The following is a 20,223-nucleotide window of genomic DNA, read 5'->3' on the forward strand; positions in this document are numbered from 1 at the left end:
ACAAGTTCACGACGCTGCGTGGGCCTCAGAGGCCTCCGGGATTCTCAGAGGGTCCCGCTGAGAAAGGCCTCGTAGCCTCTGTGGCTGAAGTGTCCTCATTAGGAAAGCAAGGGGACATCCAGACAGCAGTTCCAAACTCACCAAGGGGCCTCTATCGGGGAGGGTAGACACCCACCCTGGCCCTGCAGTCTGCCGCCCGCTGTCCACCCGCATGACCTTGACCTTTCTCGTGTTTTATTTTTTAAATATCTGGAGATTTGCATTCTATTCCACGGTCTGTCCGAATTCTATTTTAAACCATAAAGAATACTTTAAAGCTACTGGATGAAGCTAGAAGACGTGGCTGGTCTTCTCGGGGGCTTCCTGGATCCCCCCAACCCCCGCCATATATGTCAAAACCCGCTTTGAAGGACTCGGATCAACTGATTTCTTGGGTCATAGCGTCTGTAAGACTCTAAGATGCTTTACATATGAATTTTGACCCTTTGTATTCAGAAATTCTGATGTTTTCTGTATAGACCTGCCTTCTGGAGCACCTGTGTGCCAAACCCAGTGGCCTCTGGGCCCCCATGACCGTCCACCACGACCGGTCTGTGGTGATGCTTCCCACGGGGGAGGCTGCCATCCGCCCAGGGGACCCTGCCGCGGTCTGGTGGGTGTTTCCTGGGTTCTTCGTCAGCTTGAGGTCTGTCTCCTGCTCTCTGCCTCTCCTCCCTCCTCCTTTCAGTCTGGACCAGGCCCACAGGGCCGTACGTGTTTGGAATAGAGTGGGCAGCCCACTGCGTGAGGGTCTGAATCACCACTCTGGGCTCTGGGGAACCGTCCTGGGCACGGGACCCTTTTCATCTGGCTGTGCAGGTGACCCAGGAGAGCTGGCCAGGTGAGAAGAATGGCCTGGGAAAGAGCTGACCTGCATCACTGTCTCTCTTACAAGTGACGTGACCTGGGCAAGTTCCTGAATGTCCCTGGACCTCAGTGCTGACCATGTTAATAACTGGACTCCTTCTCGCCGGCCTCCTTCATAGGTAGGGGTGAGGGGTAAATGGGATATCTGTGGAAACTACTCCCATAAATTTGAGGTTTTATGAAAGAATCCAGTAAGCGCATTCACCTTAGGGCCTAGGAGCTGATAATCAGGGAACACGTAGGTTCTCTGTGGTGTTTGCATTTATCTTCAGAAGAGGCAGCTCTGAGCACCAAGCTCTGCGCCCGCTGTGCGTATTTTGTTTTCTTTGTACCGGGGATTGAACCCAAGGGTGCTAAACCACTGAGCCACGTCCTCAGCCCTTTTTACTTTTTATTTGGAGACAGGGTCTTGCTAAATTGCCTAGGGCCTCCCTAAGTTGCTGAGGCTGGCTTTGAACTTGCTGCCTCAGCCTCCCAGGTGTGCGCCGCTGAGCTGGACTAGCTGCGTGTTCTTGATCAGGCTCTGGTATTTCCTGCGTCCAGCGGGCTTCCCAGGCTCCCACTGGGCAGCCAGCCTGGCCCATCACTGTTGTGAGCCTCTAGCTGCCCTGGCCTGGACTTGGAGCCCAGAGTGGAGGAAGAGCGCCTGCCCTGAGGCTGTGCCCAGCACCGCATCACATTGTTCAGTCAACCCTGCGGTCTCCTCCCCAGGGGCAGCGCTCATTGGCTCCGCTGGCTCAGCTGGGTGACCTTTGACCTCCCCACTTGGAGCCCTTGTCCCTGCCAGGATGCAGTGTCTGCAGGCAGGGGTGGGCTTCAGGGCAGGCCTTCTCAGGCCAGAGCTGCTGAGGAGGGCCGGGGGGAGTTCCTCATTAGCTCCGCTCCAAGCTGATTATCAGTCTGTGCATCACTGGGTGAGAAACGGCTGTCGCCAGGACAGTAATAAATACGCCGCTGTCAGTGTTGATGTGATTGCACTAATGAAGAGAAATCAGACACCGCGGCTCTGGGTGCTGGAGAGCTCTGTCCACTGCCCGTCCCCCCGTCCAGGAAGAGAGAGGCTGGACGAGGAGGAGGAGAAGGGAAGTGTTGACCTTCAACCTCTCTCTCTTAAGGCCACAGGAATGAAGAACCCAGAAGGTTCTGGAAACCATCAGGATTAAGGAACATGGTTCAGCCCAGGAGGAGCGGCACTGTGCTGCGGGGCTCCCAGCCTCAGCCTGGGCCTCGGGCAGAGGGAAGCAGGACCGGTCCAGGGGACAGTGGTCCTTTTGACGGCTCAGCCTCCCCCGCAGGCCCTGGTCCGAGAGTGGTCTGGCGGAGGGCGTGGGGAGGACACAGACTCATTGTCCATGCCGCCCGGCTGCCACCTCGCCTGCGATGTTAGAGCTGATTGTGTCTCCAGGGACCTGGAATGCTGGCCCAGGGCAGGGCAGCCACCGGCTCCAGCATCTCTCCCACCTCTGCAGCGGCAGGCCCGGGGGCACGGGCTGGGAGTCCAGGCAAAGCTGAGATCCAGGCGCTGGCCGAGGGGGAGGGGGGCTTTGACCCATGACAGTGCCAGGCCTTGGAGGCACTGGGCAGTGCAGGAGGACTGATGGGAAGAGCCGGCTCTGTCCTTCCATCTGGGCAGGTGGCACTGCCTGGTGAGAGAGGGGGAGGGCGGCCTGGAGCGACCCTTGGGGGCTTGTTAGGGTGCAGATCCTGGTCTGCTGCGGAACTCCTGGAGGAAGGTCCAGGATGGGGCCTGGTAACTTGCATTTCTAGCAACTTCCCAGGTGCTGTTGGCATCCGTCCGGGGACCACACCTTGGGAAGACCTGGCATAGACGTTTGACCCAAGGAGGGGTGTTGCCGTGGCTGGACTGATCCACTGCCTCGGTGGGGTCTGGGCCCACTTTTACCACAGAGGCTGATTGATGCACACGAGAACATGACGTGTGGCCTTGTCCCAGGGAGTAGGGGTGCGACTCCCACTCTTTCTTCTCTTCTTTCCTAAAAAAATCCTTGTTCCCAGCATCTGTGTTAGGTAACTCTCCATTGCTATGACAGAATGCCTGAGATAATCAACTTGATAAAGGAAAAGGTTCACTTGGGCTCAGAACTTTGGAGATTTCGGCCCACAGGTGCTGAGCCCTGCTGCCTTGGGCTGGTGGCAGAGCACGTGACCCGGGAAGCTGCTCACTCCGTGGAGGCAGGAAGCAAAGAGAGGGGAGGAGGCCAGATTCCCTGTGTCATAGAGAACCGGGATCTTAAAGGTCCGATCACCTCCCGATAGTGCCACAGCCTGACACCCAAACCCTCAGGGCACAGACCTTTGGGGACACTGACCCACAGCAGTGTCCTTCCTTAAAATAAAACAAGAACCAGCCCAGGGGCTTCCCTCCTGCGGGCGATGGTCACCGGAAGCTCTGGGTGAACCTCCACGTGAGTCAGCGGGAGCAGGAGTCAGGAATGCTGTTTGCTTTCCCAGCGTTTTCTGAGCACCTCTGTGCGCCAGGCGCGGTGCCTAGGACCCAGCAAGGGCTCGAGCGGGTCCCTGGCCTCGGGTGCAAGACCACGTATCGGTCACGGGGGACAGTGAGGGGCGCGTGGTGCAGGTAGGGGCCAGGGGACCTGGGAGATCAGCAGTGACTGGAGAAGGCTGCCCAGAGGGGCCCCCAGGGGGTGTGCAGGGTGACCCCAAGTCCCGTGGACGGAGGGGGCCTGTCCTGCCTCGGGGACGCTGGGGCTCTGTCTCCATCCCCACTGACAGCAGGGGCCTTGTGCTCCTCCTGGTGCCCAGCCACCAGGGTCAGCTTGTGCCTGGTCACGCAGAGTGACTTCCTCAGAAGTGGCTTCTGCTGGGGGACCCTCTTGCTGTCTCATAAAGCGATGCGGACCTCAGGAGGAACGTGGCAGATGAAAGACGGGGCCGTGGTCAGACTGCACCCGGACAACTGCCAAGCGCTTTGGGGGCTTGTGGCTTCCTCCCTCTCCTCTTCCTCTGGCTCCGGGTCCTGGAGCAGCAGGTGAGTGTAGGGGAACTGGAGAATCGCTAGGGTTAGATTACAAAGGGCCTCCTCCTTTTATAGAGGAGGATATGGGACTGAGAGAAGCAAGTGAGGTGTCTCAGGCCTCAGAGCCGGAACCTGGATTTCATGTCCCCTTTGCAGGCTCCGTCCACTGCATTTTGGGGCCATCTGATTTTCTCCTCAGCTGGACAGCCAACCCGGGACAGGACTGAGATTTCTCTGGTCCCTCTTTCTCGGCTCCGTTCCTCACACAGGAATCTGAGCTATGGATGCTGTGTCAGCAGAAGTGGGAGCGGCAGCCGCGGGACAGCTGAGCCAGGAGCCAGGGGGGCAGCTGGAGTCCAGGGCCCAGCGCAGAGCTCAGCCGTGGAGCGGCCACAGCCCTGCGGGGGGAGGGCTGGGTCCAGAACCTGCCCTGGGGTTGGGGGTGACTGTCCTTACCAAGTTGGGGATCAGGGACCCAGAGTGACCGCCTTCTGAAGCCAGCGGCCCGCAGTGGTTTAGGGGTCACGCTCCCCAGGCCCCCGGGCCGTCCTGACTCCCCTCTGCTGCCCCAGATCTCACCCCCAGCACACAAGGCCGTGAGTGGGGCTCAGGGGGTCTGTAGTAGCTTTTGGAGCCACCCAGAACGCAGGACTCAGTGACAGAGCCACAAGGACGGAGCCTCTGCCATTTCCCAGACCTCCCTCTGTGAATCTCCCCTGGGATCTGCATTTCCAACTGTATGGATCAGGCATCAGACACAGAGAGCTCAAGCAGCTGCCCTGAGCTTGTGGATGGTGGACTGGGAATGGACACAGGGCCTTGCTGTCCACCAGTAGGTGTTCAGGGCCGCTCTTGCCCCTCCTGCTCCGCCTCTAAACTCTCCACGAAAGGTGTTTCCATGGCGGCCTGGAAATTGGCTTAGCTCTGCCGCTGAGAGGCCAGATGGCCTCGGCCAAATAGCCAGGCCTCGGCTTCCCCAGCTGGAACATGTGGATCGAAAGCAAGAAATGAAACTCCCTCGCACTCGCTCCCTCTAGGGACTAGCCCAGGGCCGTGCTTGGCGGCTGGGGATCGGCCCTAACAGTCCAGAGGCTTCTCCGGAGACCTCCATGCTCCCGACCCACCTGTAGGACTCCAACCGCCTGTGCAGCCTCTGCCCGTGACCTTGTGCTCAGCCTCTGCCCGTGACCTTGTGCTCAGCCTCTGCCCGTGACCTTGTGCTCAGCCTCTGCCCGTGACCTTGTGCTCAGCCTCTGCCCGTGACCTTGTGCTCAGCCTCTGCCCGTGACCTTGTGCTCAGCCTCTGCCCGTGACCTTGTGCTCAGCCTCTGCCCGTGACCTTGTGCTCAGCCTCTGCCCGTGACCTTGTGCTCAGCCTCTGCCGTGACCTTGTGCTCAGCCTCTGCCGTGACCTTGTGCTCAGCCACCCTGCCCCTCTCAGCTCCCTGGGTCTCCACGCCAGTTCCCACAGAGCACCCAGGACCCAGCTCACGCGGCGGGGAGGAGGGCGCTGAGCCCTGGAGACCCATCCCCACCATCAGTGCCACCTCATTCTCTGTTGACCCAAGACGATTCCAAGACATGCCATAGTCTTATGTGTCCCTAAGAAGGAAAAAAAAAAAACAACATATATATATATATATATATAATAATGGTGCCTTTAACCCACAAAAAGATGCATTCCGACTCCAGAGATGTAAAAATGAAAAAATAAAGTGAGCCTTTGGAGAGGGTGAGCTGCGGGGGAGCTGCTATCTCTTGCTGACCCTCGCCTGGCTCCGTCCTCGGTGCCTCATGGACACAGGGAACCCCAACACGATGGCCGTGGGTTTGGATGTGACTGTCCTAGAAAGCAAAGAGCAGACCAGACGAGTGGGTTCCAAAACCGCGGTCTGCTCATTTCACAGCCGTCCGCGTCTCTGGGATCCCCCGCTCCTGCCCGGCAGCCGCGCCGTGGCCTGTCGTCTGGGCTCAGATGGGCCAAGGTGGAGACGGCGCCCAGGGCTCAGATGCCCCCAGCACCCTGAACGCCCGCCCCGTCCCCAGCACCGTGGATCCAATGCACAGATAAGTTGGATCCAGTTCTGTGGACCAGGCCTCTCCTGGGACCGAGGCCCCGGGTTTGCCCCAGGCTCCGGGCGTCCTGCCCTCCCCCCACCGTCTGGAATGTGCTGGGCTCCAGGAGGCCACTCTGCAGTCCTGCTCTGGGCGCGTCCTCCTCCCTCTGCTCCTCCTATACCAGTGCTGACTCCTGGGCAGGGTGCGCCCCAGGAGGGGTGGCTTAGGTTCCTGCGCCTGGCCTGAGCAGCTGATGGCGGCTGAGGGGTCCCGGGGAGCCCCCTGGGCTGGGGCTTCTGAGTTGGATCCACTTGGCCTTTGCCTTCCCCTTGGGCCTGTCCCAACAGGGAAGTGACAGGGCCCTGGCTGACACGCCAGCTTCATCTGCCCGCCCTCGGGGCTCGGGGGTTGGGACAGAGGTTTCCTTAGATAGACAAGGCCCTCGGCAGTGGCCCCGACCCCGTCCCCAGCCTGGCCATCTGGTTGGTCCTTCACTGCAGACCAGGGAGGACAGGGGAGCAGTTCCCAGGCCTCAGGCCTAACCCAACCCTGGGCTGACCAGAGGCCCTTCCTCACTCCGCTCAGCGGGTGTGGGCCTTCGCCAGCCTGCCTGACAAACCCTGGCCACAGAGGTCACTGAAAGGCCCGCCCTGGAGAGTGCCCCGTCCCCACTGGCCGGACTTGCAGGATCTGGTGTGAAATGGACACCCGGGCCCCTCGGTAAGAATGATGAAGAGTTGCCAGACGGTGACAGAAAGTGTTAGACCGAGGCCCTAGGTCACCTGCCCAGGAAGCCCACCTGCCCACGGGGAGCCCTCCAGCACCCCCACCCCCACACTGCGAGGCTCCTGCTCTGGAAAGCAAAGGGGCCCGTTTTCCTGCTGCCCCACCCCTGGCCCTGCTCCCTGTCGGGGGCTGACATTCCAGCACCGCTCTTGTCTCAGACCCCAAAGGCCAGACAGGGATGAGGCCGAACAGCCGCCAGCAAGCCTAGAAACTTCTCCGTGAAGTTCTCCGGCTTTGTCCGGGAGGCCGGGAGCTGGAGGGTCAGGATGTGGAATTCCGTGCCTCTGTCGGTACCTGCCTGTCTGATCCTGCCTGGTATGCACCGCTCTCACCTCCGGCTCCTTACCTCATGAGAGGCTCTGAAGCCAGCATACCCTGCGGTCACCAGGAACCACCGCTGTGGGGCTCAGAAAGTGACTGAATCTCCCTCAGCCTCAGGTACCTCCCCTGCAAGGTGGGGGAGCCACACCCGTTGCTCAGATGGTTAGTCAGCTTCCCGTGACTATGACACATGCCTGAGGCCATGAGCTTGTGAAGACGAAAGGGTTCTGTGGGCTCTCAGTTGAGAGGTTTCAGTGCACCATCGGCTGGTCCCGTTTCTTTGGGGCCCAGTGAGGCAGCACCTGGTGGTGGGGGGTGTATGGCAGCAAAAGTCCCCCTTGTGACCACAGAGTAAAAAGAGAAAGAAGACACCCGGGTCCCACAGTCCCCTGGAGGACACGCCCCAGTGACCTGAAGATCTCACGCGGCACCCCATCCTCAACGTGGCCACCACCTCCCAAAAGTGCCACGCTGGGGACCAGGTCTTTATCATATGGCCCTTAGGGACTTTCTAGATCATTCAGAAAATGTGGGGCGCCTTCTATCCAGGTCTCTCCTTCCCTGCGATTGGCTGATTCTTTGAGGGAGTTTGGGAAGGTCCTGCCAGGCTGGTCCCCCTGTCGTGCTGCGGGGACATGGAGCAATGGCCTCCTGGTGGGTGCTCGGCCCGGGGCTCTGCTGTGCCTTCCCCAGGTTAAGCTGGCTTCGCTCGGGGCCTTGGGTGCACGGGTTCTGTGGGCGCCGCAGAGTGGTGCTGGCACCCGCCCTGCTCTGCTTACAGGGCGCTGGCAGCGCAGGCTCAGCCGACCCCATCGGTCTGCTCCTTAGATCCTCAGGGGACAGGCGCGCCCCCTGGGGAAGCCCTGAGCTCTCTCTGGCTGTTGGGAGGGGGAGACACTCCTCTGCACCTGAAGCTCTCACCTGGGGGTGTGTGCGCCGGGAGCTGCCGGCTGCCTGTCTCTGGTCTGGTTTCTGTGCCCCTGGCCCAGCCCGCAGCAAGAGCCCTGGGAGGCCCCTGGAGCCTGAGGGTCTACCCAGGCTCCTGGAGGAACAGCGCAGAGGCCCCGAGGCTAACGGCTGTGTGCAGCGCTGGCTTTGATACAGCAAGGAGAAGGTGAAAAGAATCACCCCTTAAACTAACAGAGCCAGAGATGCCCCAGGGTTCGGGGTGCATCTCTTATTGAAGGGCGTCCCCTGCAGTGTGCATCCGCCCCCCAGCACCCAGCCTGGACCCACTGCGGGGAGGGAGCCCAGCGAGCCGGGGTCTGCAGGGGAGCTGACCCCGAGGGTCAGAGGCCAGCATCAGGGGATGGAGAGGCAGCCAGGCAATTCTTGGGAAGCCAGCCTGAGCCCTCCCTGCCGTCGCTGCTGGTGCAGACCAGAGTGGGAACTGAACTGGGTCAGGTGTCCTCTTATCGCCCACTGACCTCCGTCCTCCTTCTAGCCCCCCAGGGCCCCGGGCATGGGAGGGCTGGCATTCCCTGTTCCTCCGCTACCCAGGGCAATGGAAACCACCCGGGGGGTGGGTGGACGCAGATAAGACCTGGAGGCAGACTGCCTCTGCAGCCTTGGGCAAATGACTTGACCTCTCTGAGCCTCAGTTTCCCTATCTGTAAGTCAGGAGTGCTCAGCTCCCTCCAGGAGGTGGTGTGAGATCGAACAAGTTACTGTTTGTGAGAAGTCTTGGTCGAGTTTCTGGCCTAGACTTAGAATCACATAAACAGTTGTGGGGATGTAGAGACCAGGCTGGGGAGGGTGCCGGGCAGAGGCCTAAGGCTGGGCCACTGTCCAGAGCAGGGTGGGTGAGTGGAGGGCTGGACGGGGGGCCAGGGTCAAGGCCCTTACGCCCAAGCTGAGATGAGGAGCAGAACCAGCCTAGCCCTGCGCAGGCAGGCAGAGCGCTGGAGCATTGCTACCCAGGCTGGGTACCCTAGATCTGCAAGGCCCCAGCCCCTTCTGGGGCCCTTTACAGGTGGAAAGACACCCAGGTCCCCTGGGGGAGCGAGGCCAGGCACGAAAGGCTCAGCCCGTCCCCAGGTGGGGGAGAGGTGGGTCTCCATCTCACCATAGCATCTGCTCCCTCAGTGCTGAACTGAGAAGAGGAGGAGGAGCAGGCGGAGGAGGAAGACAGACCCCTGAGCTGAGAAAACTTGTCTGGGACCTGAAAACAGTTCCAGCTTCTGGAATCCAGGAGGGTCGGATGCAGGACAAGAGGGCATCGCAGAGTGGGCCGGGGTCCTGCCTGTGTCCACTTGGGGAATCGGCCTACGCAGAGACCCTGGGGACCGGGGCCAGGGGCTGGGGCCACGTTTCCAGTAGCTGCTGGCTTTCTGCGGCCCCAGGATGGAGGCAGCGCTGTTTCCCTGCTCAGCCGCGGAGGGCCCTCGGCTGGCTGAGGGGAGCCTGGGAGCCTGCTGAGGCTTGGGTGTGGGCACAGCATCCTGCCCGGTGGGGGACGAGGTGTGGGGCGCTGCCTCCGGGGGACATGTGCAGCCGTCTCTGGGCCCGTGCAAGCCGGCAGCCAAGGGCACCCAGAATCCGCTGTTCCCTCCCTCTCTCCCCTGTCGGTTTCGGAGGCCTGCCTATGAGGTGTCCGGACCTGGTTTCCTTTGTATTTATCCTGTTTGGGATTCACTGACCACTTTGAATCTGAAGAGTGTGGGTGTCCTTCACCAAGTGCCAGCATCAGCTCTTCACATTCCTTCTCAGCCCCGTTCCCTGTCTCCTTTGGGGGCGTCTCTGACCCTCTGTTCGGTGTTTTTTTTTTCCGATCTTTCCTCTCTCTTCTGTATTTCCATAGGCATATTTTCAAGCTTGCTGATTGCGAGCATGTTGTCGTTTATCTCATTGAGCTCACGGCTGCCTTAAAACTCACGTCCGCTGGTTTTGAAGTCTGGTCATTTGGGGGTCAGCTTCACTGGTCATCTCTTGTCTTGATAACGGGTGGCGTTTCTCTGGTTCCCTGTTGGCGAACTCCCTTCATACGTGTCCTGGGCATGGAGGAACTAGATTCTGCTACATTGATTCAAAGAGCGTCGATTTTATATTTGATTTAGTGGGAATTAACTGAACTGTGCTGGTGAGCTCTCTCGGGACAGTAGCGCAGTCTCAGTTCAGTTTTTACTCCTCAGCTGGGTCATTCGCAGTGTCCCCTAAGTGCGCATATTCAGGGTCAGCCAGAGATTCAGGCAGCTTGTCTGCATAGCATTTTGGGTTCCCTTTGGCTCTCAACTTTCTGGGACTCATCCCTTCTTTCTGGAGACCAGGTTTGCACTAAATTCTATACTGTTTCCTTTTTTAAAAGTTGACGTGAAATTCACGATATAAAATTGTCATGATACAATGCGACACGATGCAGTGGCATTGAGTATGTTTACCATGTCATGCAGCCACGACCTCTGCACAGTTTCAATACCTTCCACCACCCCAAAAGGAAACCCCCTACTCCCTAAGCAACTGTTTCTCATTTCCCCTCTTTCCAGTCCCTGGCAACCACCAGTCTGTCATGTGTATTCATGAATAGTTACCTATTCTGGATAGTTCCTAGAAATGGAATCACTTTGTATCTGGTTCTTTTCACTGAGATCTATCTATGTTGTATTAATATATCAGCCCTTCATTCATTTTTTATGGCTGAGTAATATTCCACTGTATGTGTCTGTCACCAGTTGTTTATCCATGGGTTTGTTAGTGGACATTTGGGTACTTCCACTTTTTGATTGTTGTCATGGTGCTGCTCTGAATCTATATGTGCATATAGTTGTTTGAGGAACTGTCCTCAATTCCTTCAGATACAGAGTTAGGAGTGTAGTTGCTGAGTCATATGGTAATTCTATGTTTAACTTTTTGAGGATCCAACAAACTGATTTCCACAGTTACTGAACAATTTCACTTTCTCACCAGCAGTACACAAAGGTTCTGTTTTTTCACACCAACACTTGTTATTTTCTATTTGTTTAATTATAGCTATCCTAGTGGGTGTGAAGTGGTGTCTCATTGTGGTTTTGATTTGTGTTTTCCTAACGGCTAACAATGTTGACAGTCTTTTCATATGCGTGTTGGCCATTTGTACGTCTTCTCCAGAGAAATTTCTAACAGAGTTGTCTGACCATTTTTAAAGTGTGATCCTCCTCTCGTCCTCCCAAGTTGCTGGGATTACAGGCACGCACCACCTCCCCTGGCTCCTTTGCCCATTTTTAAATTTTGTCTTTGTCTTTATATATTCTGGATACTAGACCCTTATCAGATATGCAATTTGCAAATATTTTCTCTCATTCTGTAGACTCTCTTTTCACATTCTTAATTATACCTTTCAATGCATTAAAGTTTTAAGTTTTGGTCAAGTCCAACTTCACTCTGTTTTCTTTTGTTATTGTATCTAAGAATTCGCTGATAAATCCACGGTCATCAAGATTTAACTCTGTGTTTTCTTCTAAGAGGTTTATGGTTCGGTTCCTCTGGGATGTTGATCCATTTTGAGTTTTTGTGTATGGCGTGAGGCAGGGGTTCGACTTAATTCTTCTGCATCTGCAATTCCCACTATCCAAGCTCTGTTTATCACAGAGACTGTTTCCGCTGCTGAGGGGCTTGGCAGCCTTGTCACAAACCAGTTGGCTCTCGTTGTGCAGGCTGGTTTCTGGACTGTTCCATCCGGGTGCTCTGAGTGTGTGCCCTCGGGAGGTGCCACAGTCGAGCTCCCTGTGCTGGGCTGACGTCACTGGCCTTCGGGTTAAAAGCCACGAGGCAGCACACGCACATGGCACCGTCTCTTTCTTCCAAGCAGCCGGGGTGCGCCAGGATCTGCCTTCAGGTAGCTGCTTGTTGGGGTCCTGCCCGGAGTCCACAGTCCCCAGCTGTGGGGCCGTTGCTCTTGGGGGGTCCGCTCAACGGGGTCAGGAGCAGCCCTGCCCCTCCTCCCCTGGCTTCCTCACCTTGGCTCCGAGTGAGAAGGGCAGGAGCCAGGAGGGAAGAGCAGTCACCTGTCGGGTACTCACCTGTGGAAGACTTGTCACGGGGCCCCTGCCCCCCTGAGTCCCCTGTGCCATCAGACACTAGGCACAGGGTCCGTTCCAGAGAGACACACCCTTCCTGTTAACAGGGCAGGAGGGAGACTCAGCCTGAAGTGGGTTTCAGTAGTTTCATTGAGTAAGAGGCTGTGACTCCACTGGGCCAAGGAGCGGGCCTTGGCTCTGCTCCTGGCTGGGCCCTGGGGTTGGCCTGAGCTGCCTCCAGGAGGGTCTTGTTTGAGCCACAGGAAATGAGTCGACAGACACCCTGAACTCTCCCTTGCCACAGGGAGAGGCGGGTTGGCACCAGGCCCGCTTCTGCCCCAGCCTGGAGCAAAGCTACCCGCGGGGGGCCGGGGGCGGAGCTAATGAGGGGACCGCTGTGTCACCTCCACACTAATGAAGGGGCGGTGCCTTGCAACTTAGCATCCCCCCCAGGTGTGCAGAGCTGCTTCCCGCCCAGCTCTCTCTGGCTGCTGTGGGGCGCAGTAGGCGTCCCTCTGTCCTGCCCAGCTTCCCTTCCTGGCCACCACATCCGGGGCCACCTGGGCCTCTTGGCTCCTCAGGCTCCAGCGAGGGGTTGACTCCTCCCAGAGCAGCTGGCCCTGCTGGTGGCTCCTCTTCCGTCGGTCTCCTGGGTTTCGGGGCCATCTTGAGGTTAGATCTCAGGACCAGGCGTTCATCTCACCACACCCAGGGCCGCGGGCTGACGGGGGACTTCCAGAGCTGGATCAAGAACTCTTTGGTTAATGGGCACAAAGTGCTTTGGAAACACAGACTGTTCGGTCGCGGGCATCATGGGCGCACTAATTATTCATGATTTCAGGAGAGCCCGTTAACTCACCAGGCGAGGGACTGGCGGGGTGGGGGTGGTAAATCCCTTAGGAGGACGCAAATAGTGGCGTCCCCTCCCCCGCTGCCACCACCGCCACAAGCCCCCTGTCCCTGTGTCTCTGTCCTGGGCGCACTGGTCAGGGAGACTGTGCAGCCGGCGGGGCGGGGTCTGTAGGCAGGGCCACTGCAGCTCCTGCTCCCCGCCCTGTTGCTGGGAGTTCAAGGTCAGAGCCAGGAGCTGCAGGGACCCCAGAGGCCTGGTTCTCCCCCTGGCCTTAGAGCAAGGCCGTGGACTCCGCAGTGAGGCAGGCTTCCCTGAGAAGAGCCCTGGGCCCTCCCCGGTCCAGAATCAGCAATGCCTCAGTGGTGACTCAGGTCTCTGCTGCTGCCACTGAACTGTCCCCTGGGCTCCCTCCTTGCTCCCTTTGGGACCAGCTTTGTTGCCCCGAGGCCCCTGGGTGCTCACGCCTATGGCCCTCCATCCCTCCATCCTGACACACGTGCACCCTGTGAGCTGCCCCCAGGCCTCCCTGCTCCTGGCTCCCTGGGAGACCCCTCCTCCACTCACCCCCCCACCTCCCGCCTCTCCCTGTCCCACTTCAGAGGAGCCTCAAGCCCTGAGCCCTGACCCTTCTCCAGTGTCCCTCCAGGCCTGGAAGGGGCACCTCCCCTGACCCCACCCGCCCACTCTCGGGCCCCTGCCTGGTGGGCTGGGGACAGCAGCCTCCTGTCCCGTGACCCTCTGCTCTGCGCTGGTTGCTTCCTTTCCTTCTTTTGGACCATCTTGGGATGTCCCTAGCCCCCGACCCCCAGGACTAAAACCCTGTTATTCCAGGAAAAGGGTCTGCCCGTGGGGACTCAGCCAGAGCGGGGACCACACCAACCACACACCCGAGAGACGGGCCGCCGGGGCCAGCTCTGCCGGCAGCGCCCTGGAGGTGGGCGTCACACGGCTGCCCAGTGGGAGCAGATCCCCGCAGCCTGCGGTGGTCCTCCCCGTCCTGTGTTGACACATATGCCCGGGACTCTGGTCTGTCTCCCGGGGTGCTGGGGGGCCACAGGGGGTGGGAGTTTGGCCTGCCCAGGAGAGAAGGGATGAGGGTGTGAAGGCCAGGCAGCCGGTATAGGGCCTCCCACGTCCAAGGGGCTTGCCTTTCTGGTCCTTCATGTCACCTGGGCAAGATGAGGGAGGGACCTGTTCCAGAAACTGGGTGATGTGCCTGCCTGTGCAGGCGGGGAAACCCTGATGCAGAGGGAAGAAGTGTGCACGTGTGTTCCCGTGCTTGTGTGTGTGCGCGCGCGTGTGTATGCATTCCTGTGCATGTGTATGTGCACATGTGTGTTTCCGTTTATGCGTTCCCGTGTATACGTGTGTGCACACGTGTGTCCCATGTATGCATGTGTACATGTATGTGTTCCTGTGTGTGTGTTTTCCCATGTATGTGTGTTCCCATGTACGTGCACATTTGTGCACACACGTAGGTGGTGCATTGTGGGTGTGTATATGTGTTGTTTCTGTGCACATACATGTGTTATTGTGTGTACGTGTGTGTGTATGCGTGGTTGTGTGCACGGGGTTGTGCGTGTGTTCCTCATTTCCCGAAGCCGGCCATCTTCCCACCCCTTCACTCTAGGCATCCCCTGGGGGTTTTGTTCTAGAACAATTCCAGGCCAGCCCTGGGGTCCCGCTTGATGGAGGAGCCTCAGCCTGGGGCTGGAGACAGGGACACGTCGGGGCTCCCTCCCTTTTATTGAACACCAGGGACAAGGCGGGCCAGCCTCATCCCAGGTGTTTCCTAAGCACTATACAAAGGACTGGGTTCCACAAGAACCCCAAAGGGACCTGCCCGCCCCCCAGGAGCCCGTGGCCCAGGTGGACTTGCACTCATGGGGGGAGGACAGCAGGCCGTACACTGTTGGGACACCAGAGGGTCTGGGTCTAGGGTCAGCTCTGCTGTGACCACCCCCTCTTCCCTTCAGGGGTTATGTCCTAAGACGCCCGCGGATGCCTGGACTTGGGCATGGTTCCAGCCGATGCAGACTGAGGTTTTCCCTGCGCATGCACAGCTATGGTGAAGTCTAGTTTATAAATCAGGCCAGGACGAGAATCACCGCAGTAACATAATACAGAAGACCAATTACAACAGTGAACTATAATGAAAGTTACTTCAAACTTACGAATTGTGTGTTTCTGGAATTTTCCATTTGATGTTTTCAAGACCATGCCTGACCTCCGGTAACCGAGACAGCAGAAAGAGAGATCGTGGGCAAGAGGGACGGCTCTTCTTTTCCTCTGGGGCCTGGAATTCATGGGCAGCATCAGGAGGACAGTGAAGCTGGAGATGTCCACGTCTGTCCCTTGTTGTGTCTTCCCAAGGCCCTAGAATGAAGTCCAGCCTCGGAGGCAATGCGTCTGGGCCGCGGTGTGCTGGGGTGTGCCCACACAGTTCAGAGGGTGGGGAACAAGGACAAGGGGCGCGCCAACAGCCGCTCCAGCGCCCAGAGCGCCCGCATTCCACGCCAGGTGTGGTTTGCACACTACCTAGGATGCTTGGGACACGTGTTCAGTCCAGCGTAGACCCACCGACTGGTCTCGGGAGACAGACCATAACCAGGGAATCCTATGGGACGTTTAAATCAAGTGCTGAGAGGAGCATGTCAGGGGCATTTTTAGGAAAGTGGAGGCGGCCACATAGTCCATCCTGGGCCATCCCTGGGCTGTGCTGTGAGGTGGCCGGTTGGGGACCTGGAGGCTGAGGGGGCTGGGGCCAAGTGGGCCATCAATGGTGGTGGGGAGGGGAGGCCAGTGCAGAGGCTGAGTGGGCTGGTCCCGGAAAGCTGGACTTTGTCTTCTGTGTCTTGGTGCCAAAGTTGGAGGGGCAGCGGGGCTTATTGATTTATTTTAATAGCTAGGTCTCTCTGGCTGCGCTACAGAGGGTGCACTTAATTCAGTTCAGGTCCCCGGACTCCTCAGAGATCCCCCTTCTCTCTACCATCACCGGCAGAAAGTAGCCCAGACTGACTTCCTTCCCGATGGAGTCCCTGAGGTCCCCTCCTGTCCTGCCCCTCCTCCCAGGGGCCTGGCTGGTGCACCAGGCCCTGGTGGCTAGAGCCCCGAAATAGAAGGGGAGGTGGAGCAGCTGGTGGGGTGGGGGGAGATGCCACTGGGAGGGGGTTGGCAGCCAACAAAGGCGTCCAGACAGAGTGATGGATGGCTGAGCCTGGGGGGAGGGGTGGCACAATGGCTCCGATGGCAGAGCCCCGCCCCCAAATGCCTGCAAACAGCTGACTGCCCTGGACAGCGGATGAACTGGGATTAGAACATCCTTTCCAAAGACAGCAGGACCGCCCCGTGCGACAATACAGGCCTGTCCTGGTGGCTTCAGGGCTAATTCCACAGGCCTGGACCCATCTCTTCCCAGGGGCCCGGGTCAGGGGACCTAGAAGGAGGGGGAGGGCAGGCAGCCCAGGAGAGAGGAGAGCCGCCACTCAGTGGCATCTCCAGGGAGAGAGGTGTAGAGCCACGGAGGGCCTGGGCTCCAAGGGTCAACCTGTCCATCCACGGGACTATGGTCTTGTCCAGTCTTGCTCTCTCTCTTAAATATATTTTTTTTGGTCGTAGTTGGACACAATACCTTTATTTTCGTTTGTTTATTTTTATGTGGTGCTGAGGATGGAACCCAGCGCCTTGAAGGAGCTAGGCGAGCGCCCCACAGCCGAGCCACAACCCCAGCCCCAGGCTTGCTGTCTTAACACCCACTTAACTCTGCAGGAGACGCCCCCCAAGTACCTCAACCCCTCTGCCCCCTGGCATGTCCCGTTCCCTGGCATGACCTTGGGCAGCTGTAAGACGGGACTGTTTTTCCTCCCCCCTGGGGTGGGTGGGGGACCAGAGGACACATGGCAAGGAGCTGGTGTACAGAAGCACCCCTGTGCTGTGGCTGGCCCCCACTCCCACACCCTGGGGTCAGGCTGGAGTGAGGGGCCTGAGCCAAGGACTCCGGCACCTTCCGAGGGTCACCCTGGTGTCGTCTTGGGCTCTTCTTCCACCTCCACCCCAATGAGACCCCCCACCGTGGGGGCTGAGGGGCTTTTCTGTCTGGCCGAGCCTCGGCCACATGCAGCGGGTCACCGGCTGGCCTGAGGATTTTATTTATCCTCCTCTGCATGAAGAGGCTACAGCAGGGGTGAAAGGAATTGATGTTTATTTTGATAACGAGTTCTCAATGCGTTTGCAAACTAATAAAATCAACTCATTAGGCTGCATGTTTAATTCACAACTGTACTGTGGGGAGACTTCCCTGGTGGCTGACGGGTAACACGGGTTCCCTCCTGAGAAGGGGGAGGGTCTGCAGTGTTTAAACTCCCTGTGACCCGCCGCCGTGGATCCTGCTCGCCCCTCCCCGTGCAGGCTCAGCCCGGTCCCTGTTGAGCCTGGTGACAACACCATCTGCCCCTGGTCCCTGGTGCCATCTCCCTGCGTGTGGGATGCAGGGCAGAGAAGGGCAGAGGCCTGGCTGGACTGCTGCTCCAACACCGGCAAGAACCTGGGTCCTGGAGGGAGGGGGACGTGGACCAGGATGGCGACCTCCCGTGGTTCGCTTGCGTCTCCCCAATGGTTGGTCCAGGACAGAGTCAGGTCTCACAGCAGGCCTCACGGTGCTCCTCGTGTGTCTCACTGATCACATGAGCAGGGCCACCCGAGGCCTGGGGAGGACGTGCTGGGGCCCTAGGTGTCCAGGAGGGAGGAGCACAGGGAGCCTGTCTTGCTGCCACAGGACCCGGGGGAGTGCGCCATGCAGAAAGGCCCTGACCCTGCCAGAGAGAGGGTGCTGTCCCACGTGGCTCTCTGGAAAGTGCCGTGTGGGGAGCAGGGCCTTCCTAGGTGGCCTGACAGAGGGAGATTCAGAGGAAGCCAGTGTCACAGCATGGCCTCCTGCCATGTCCCAGTGCCAGGACGGGAAAGGGGATCTGTGTCCCTCAGCAGTGCCCCAGCACACACACACACACACACACACACACACACACACACACACACACATCTTCTTGGGCATCGGTTCCCTTCTCCAGGGGTGAACCAGAAGTTGGTGTTCCACAGAGCTGTGTGTGCCTGGGCAACACCACAGCCTCTCTGAGCCCCTGGGCCACCCCTGCATAATCACAACAGGACCACCACATCTGGCAGAGCATGAGGACTTGGATTTCTTGCAAAATGCAACTTCACCCCATGAAGGAGATACAGAGTTAAGACTTGTAGCTGATTTCACATCCTTTGGAAAGTCCTACCACATCCACAGAGCCTGGTGTTGGTTGAAGTTGGGCATTAGAGGCACACCCACCACACTCTGCTGAGCACCATGCTCCAGTCCCCCTCCACCCCACTGACCTCCCCCATGCACACACACACCCCTCACTTACATGCATACCAAATGCACAGCTAGACATATACATGAACACGTGTGCACACATGAATACTCATGCTCAACCCCCGCCCCCAGTCTTTCCTGGACACACACAGCACACCCAGACACACACTGTTTACGTGCCTGCCATTACACACACGTGCCAGTTGTGCACACACACACACAACATGCCGCACACACGTGCCTACACTCCCCACTGGGCTCACAGATTCTCTGGGGGGTGACGAGCCGCGCTGCAGCTCCCCAGGCTGCCAGGCTCCTAATAGCAAGGAGACAGCCCTGGGAGTCACAGGGACCCAGCAGGTGACCCTGATGTGGAGACCCCCACTTCTGCAGCTTCTGGGCTTGGGGGGAGACCAGGTGCACCTCAAGGCTCCTGAGCGCCTATTTTACCTTCCTTCTCTCCTGAGCATGTGAACCACTTCAGAGAGCTAAGGACACCTGGGTGTCCCCTCCCCAGAAAACCCTGGGCTTGTGCCCAGGCACAGAGCTTCTAGGGTAGGATTTCAGGGAGTTTCCACCCCCTGCCTGGGGATGCCTGGGGATCCCTGGGGATGGTGACTGCAAAGCACCCTGGGTGTTCACTGCCCCCTGAGCCGACATCTTCCCCTGGATGGAGTCCTCCTCTCCCCACCTCGGCCGACAGGGTGCACGAGGATCCAGGGCGCCCTCTGTCTCACTGCACCCAGGGAGGTTTCCACGCGGCTTCATGGCGGGCACTCAGGCCTTGGGAGCTGCTGGGTCCTGGCAGCTGCCTGCTGCGGGGGGTGCCCTTCTCCCCACGCCCCACACTCGGGGTTCCCTGGAGGACCTCGTACAACTGCCCCCCAGCCCCGGCCTCCTCTCTGCTCTTTGGCCCCTTTGGGACTGGAGAGATCCGCGGACTCTGCCCCCTGCACAGGGGTCAGAGGCGCCTGTGGCCTCCCTGAGGTCCCTCCCCGTACTGGAGAGAAGCGTGTGACCTCTCCCAGCTTAGAATCGCCTGCTCTGGAGCTGTGGCCCGACACCGTCTACCACATTCCTTTGCTCCCTTGGGGGCGTGGAAGACTTGCCGGTGCTCTTGCCTCTGGTACCCCCTTCCTTCTCCCCTAAGCCAGCCTGCGGCTTGGACCCTGGTGCCCTCCAAAGCTGCCCTTGTGGGGTGGGTCCTCTGTCCTGGGACGCCATCTGTCATTCCCTTCTCTAGGCTGCCTGGGCTCGGCCCTTCCCCTGCGGGCTCCTCCTGCAGGTCCAGCTGGGACAGGGCGTCTTGGGGTCCGGCCCTGGCAGTCTCCCCTTCCTCGTGCATGCTCCCCCCTTGGTGACCTCAGGTGTGTCCCTCCAGCCCAGACCTGTCTCTCAGACTCTGGACCCGTCTGTCCAATTTGTCACTCACTCAGATGACGGGACACCCAAACCTAACGCATCCAAGTCTTGCGAACGCCTGATCTTTCCCCAAATCGCTGTCCTCTGCCAGGCTTGATACCAAGGGCATTTGCTCCTGGCCCAGGCCTGAAGGCGCCCTGGGTGGTGCCCACACCCAGCCCCACAGCGCAGCCTTCCTGGTGGAGTTCTCACAGGTAGTGCCCGTGCCGTCAGCCACTTATGGCCCTCCTGTGGCTCACCAGGCCCAGCCACCACCCTCTGTCCCCAGCCGCTGTAGTGACCTCCTCACATTACACAGAACCCTTTAAAAATGGGTGTCCCCCCGCCCCCTGCTGTGGGCTGCCCTCCGCCCGGCCTGCTGACAGCGCAGCGTGCAACGGGCACCCACAAAGCCGCTCTGCCGTGGGAGGCTGGCGCTCCCTGCATCATGGGGTCCTCAAGTTAATGTCATATGGGATGAGTCCCATTGACAGCACGTGCCCTGGCGTGATAAGGCCCTGTGGTGCCCTCCCCGGCACCCATGACC

The 20,223-nt window shown here is 58.9% G+C and overlaps 1 protein-coding gene across 1 annotated transcript in view; it reads left to right on the top strand.

The window, feature by feature from the left end:
* The first annotated feature begins 569 nt into the window (after positions 1-569).
* Sdk2 (sidekick cell adhesion molecule 2) overlaps positions 570-20,223 on the top strand; it is a 231,757-nt gene continuing 212,103 nt past the window's right edge. The window contains exon 1 of the mRNA XM_077110562.1: positions 570-685. Coding sequence (XP_076966677.1) covers positions 570-685 — 116 coding nt within the window. The remainder of the gene's footprint in view (positions 686-20,223) is intronic.

This window comes from Callospermophilus lateralis, chromosome 11 (genome assembly GCF_048772815.1).
Source record: "Callospermophilus lateralis isolate mCalLat2 chromosome 11, mCalLat2.hap1, whole genome shotgun sequence".
Lineage (NCBI taxonomy): Eukaryota > Metazoa > Chordata > Mammalia > Rodentia > Sciuridae > Callospermophilus > Callospermophilus lateralis.